General features: G+C 36.2%; 1 protein-coding gene across 1 annotated transcript; it reads right to left on the bottom strand.

Moving 5' to 3' along the window:
- Window positions 1-794: 794 nt before the first annotated feature.
- LOC118024569 (YEATS domain-containing protein 4-like) lies at window positions 795-1,793 on the bottom strand (the record flags this gene model as incomplete). The annotated part of the gene is made up of 1 exon (XM_035026543.1): window positions 795-1,793. A coding segment is annotated over one exon (525 nt), but the record flags the coding sequence as incomplete, so codon positions are not given.
- Window positions 1,794-3,203: the final 1,410 nt, after the last annotated feature.

Genomic DNA, 3,203 nt, shown 5'->3' with positions numbered 1-3,203 from the left:
GTCATAAAAATGAATAAAGTACTGATACAAACTACATCATGGGCGGACTTGGAAACATTATCTAAGTGAATTAAGTCACTTACAAAAGATGATATGTTGTAGCATTCAACTAATATGAAATGCTCAAAATGGGCAAATCCATAGAGACAGAGTACAGATAAGAAGTTGGGAAGTAGGGGGGCGCCTGGGTGGCTCAGTCTGCCTTCGGCTCAGGTCATGATCCCGGGGTCCTGGGATCGAGCCCTGCATCGGGCTCTCTGCTCTGCCGGAAGCCTGCTTCTCCCTCTCCCACTCCCCCTGCTTGTGTTCCCTCTCTCGCTGTGTCTCTCTGTCAAATAAATAATAAAAAAATAAATAAAATCTTTAAATAAAAAAAAAAGAAGAAGTTGGGAAGTAGGGGCAGGGAGTGGGGGAAATGGGTATGGGGTTCTTTTGGGGTTGTTAAATGCTATAAAATAGTGGTGATATTTGCACAACTCTGAACATCCTAAAAACTACTGAATTGTACAAGTTAAAAGGGTATATTTTATGGTATGAGAATTATATCTCAAGAAAGGTATTATGAAAAGTAGTATAAAACTAAAGACACACAAATGAGTACCAGTGAAAATGGGTAAATCTGAATGAGATCCATGAATTGTATCAATGTGAATAGTCTGGTTATGATATTGTACTGAAAGTTACCATCATGGGGAAACTGGATAAAGTATATATATATATATACTTTAAAGTATATATATATATATATACTTTATAGAAATATATATATATATATATATATATTTTTTTTTTTTTCTGTAAACTACATTTATTGAGTACTTATTGGGCAGTGGGCACAACAGATACAAAAGAGGATGGGGACAGTAAGAACTTAAAAAATTAAATACACATGTTAATTTACCATCTAATTCTACCAGGAAAGTACAAAATTTGTACAACTTATACTTTATTATGAAATTGTGATGCCTGTCAAAAGGATAAGCTATACATACAATGCCAAAAATTTTTTTAAATTGTGCTTAACATCATTAGAATTACCCCAAAATGGGTTGATAAAATGCCTATACAGCATTCATTCTTATTACACACATATATTCACTTTAAAGATTGCTTGAAAAGTACGAATCCTTTGACCCCATTGCTGGAAATCTGTGGTCAACACCTACACGTGTCGTTTCTCTAAGAAACAGCATGGCATTTGCGGTCCATTTCTCCCTTAAAGTCACCTTATTTTCAGCTAGCTTAGTAACAAGCTCTCTTAGAACTGTTTATATGTCTTTTGTCTGATCATCTTCTTCAAGTTTCCTGATTTCATTTTTTAAACAATTTATAGTTTCACGACTTGCCTTTAATCTCTCCTTAAGCTCTGCAATTTCAAAGCTTGTTTTTTTTTTCGCAGCTTCTAATTTTTCTCTGGTTTTCACTTCAAGTTCTGCAAATTCTGTTTCATGCTTATAGGCTCCTAATGTTAGCTGGCGAGATGTTGTTAATAATTGTTGCATCATTGCTGTTGGGTCTTGAAATATCATTTCATCATAGAACTCTGAAACCACTGTCTTTTTTCCCAGCATTGCATTGGTGTCTGACTGAAACAGCTTTAATAAATGATAGAGGTTTACAGGTCTCTCATTAGGATCAATGAAAAATATTTTGATGATTATTTCAAATTCACCCCATCCTGTTTCAGTAATTTCATATGGAGGCTTAGTAACAACTCTTAACGGATTGCCATAGCTTTCATGTAATTTAAATTGGATTTTCTTCACGTACGCTGACATATCCTCATTTCTATATGGTTATTTCTATATAGTATATTTCTTTATACTATATATAAAGTATATATATATATACTTTATCCAGTTTCCCCATGATGGTATATATATATATATATATATATATATATATACACACACACACACACACACACACACACATACAATGGGATGTGAATTTATAATTATCTCAAAATAAAAATTTTAAACAACAAGAAAGAAGTAAAAAGAGGAGGGGGATGGTGGGGATTGGCTCCTTTTTTTTTTTTTTTTTTAACTGGGTCTCCCCACACAATCAGCTCTCAGAACTGCTTTATCCAAATACATCATTCTCACAAAATCTCTCCTTTCTTGAGGTGACAAAGGGCTTCAGGAGTTCTGTGACGGGTTCTTGGAGCTATTTTCTTTATAGCTGCTTGTTGGCCCTTGAGAGAAGTGTTTTTCCCACACTCCGGTTGATACACAGTTAGTTGGGAAGTAGGGGCAGGGAGTGAGGAAATCGGTATGGGGTTCTTTTAGGGTTGTTAAATGCTATAAAATAGTGGTGATATTTGCACAACTCTGAACATCAGCAAAACCAATGTAAGAAAGCTGCCATGCTAATATCCACTGCAGCAGGGAAAAGAAAATTTTGTACTGGACACCGGTTCACCTGTTAAAACAGCAGGATGGGTTTTATTCACATGAGTTCAATAAGGGAGAGAGCCTTCAGGATAAAACTGAACTCAACTTGGAGTACAACTAAGCCAGTAGGGTATTGACAGCCGACAGGCAGAGTGAGGGGGTCTGTGCATGGAAGTTACCAACAGGAGCATCAAGGGTAGAGGGATTCATGCTCCACTGGCTCACAGGCTCCCCTTTGCTCAAGGCAGGCAAGGACTTGGACACTAAAGGTGGGGATGAGGGGCTTCGTCAGGTATCAATGGACGGCTCTCTAAATGTACTCAGCAGTTTTTGCTGAAATCTGGCCTCAGAGAGGATGGACAAGAAGCCTGAGGTGCCTGACTCGAGTCTGGTCAAGGAAGGAGTTCTTGTTAAGTGTAATTATTAAAAATATAAAATTATTCCAGTTTTTCAGGCACTCCAACAATAATATGATAGGAGTGAGTAGACTGCATTAGGCTGCAAAGCATTTTATTTTTTAATTCTGATTGAAGTGATACACCAAATTCTATTTTTGCTTTGTAATGTTGTGAGCGTTTTATTCTATGCATGCAATCATGCACAAGGTAAAAAGTTTTACAGGTTCATGATGTATTCACTGAGATAAATTTGTAAAATCTCTCTTTGCTATTATAGCTGGGGAGTTTCTCAATTTTTACTCCATTTTGCATCTATAAACTTGGCCTTTGAGAGTTATTCCAGATTTGGTTGTATTTTTTATATTGAATGTGCTGGGGATTTCTCTGTATTATTTCTTACAACTACTGT

Source organism: Mirounga leonina, unplaced genomic scaffold, assembly GCF_011800145.1.
Source record: "Mirounga leonina isolate KUSES-001 unplaced genomic scaffold, KU_Mleo_1.0 Mir_199, whole genome shotgun sequence".
NCBI lineage: Eukaryota > Metazoa > Chordata > Mammalia > Carnivora > Phocidae > Mirounga > Mirounga leonina.
The sequence above is the reverse complement of the archived record's forward strand: the minus strand, read 5'-3'. Positions and strand labels throughout refer to the sequence as shown.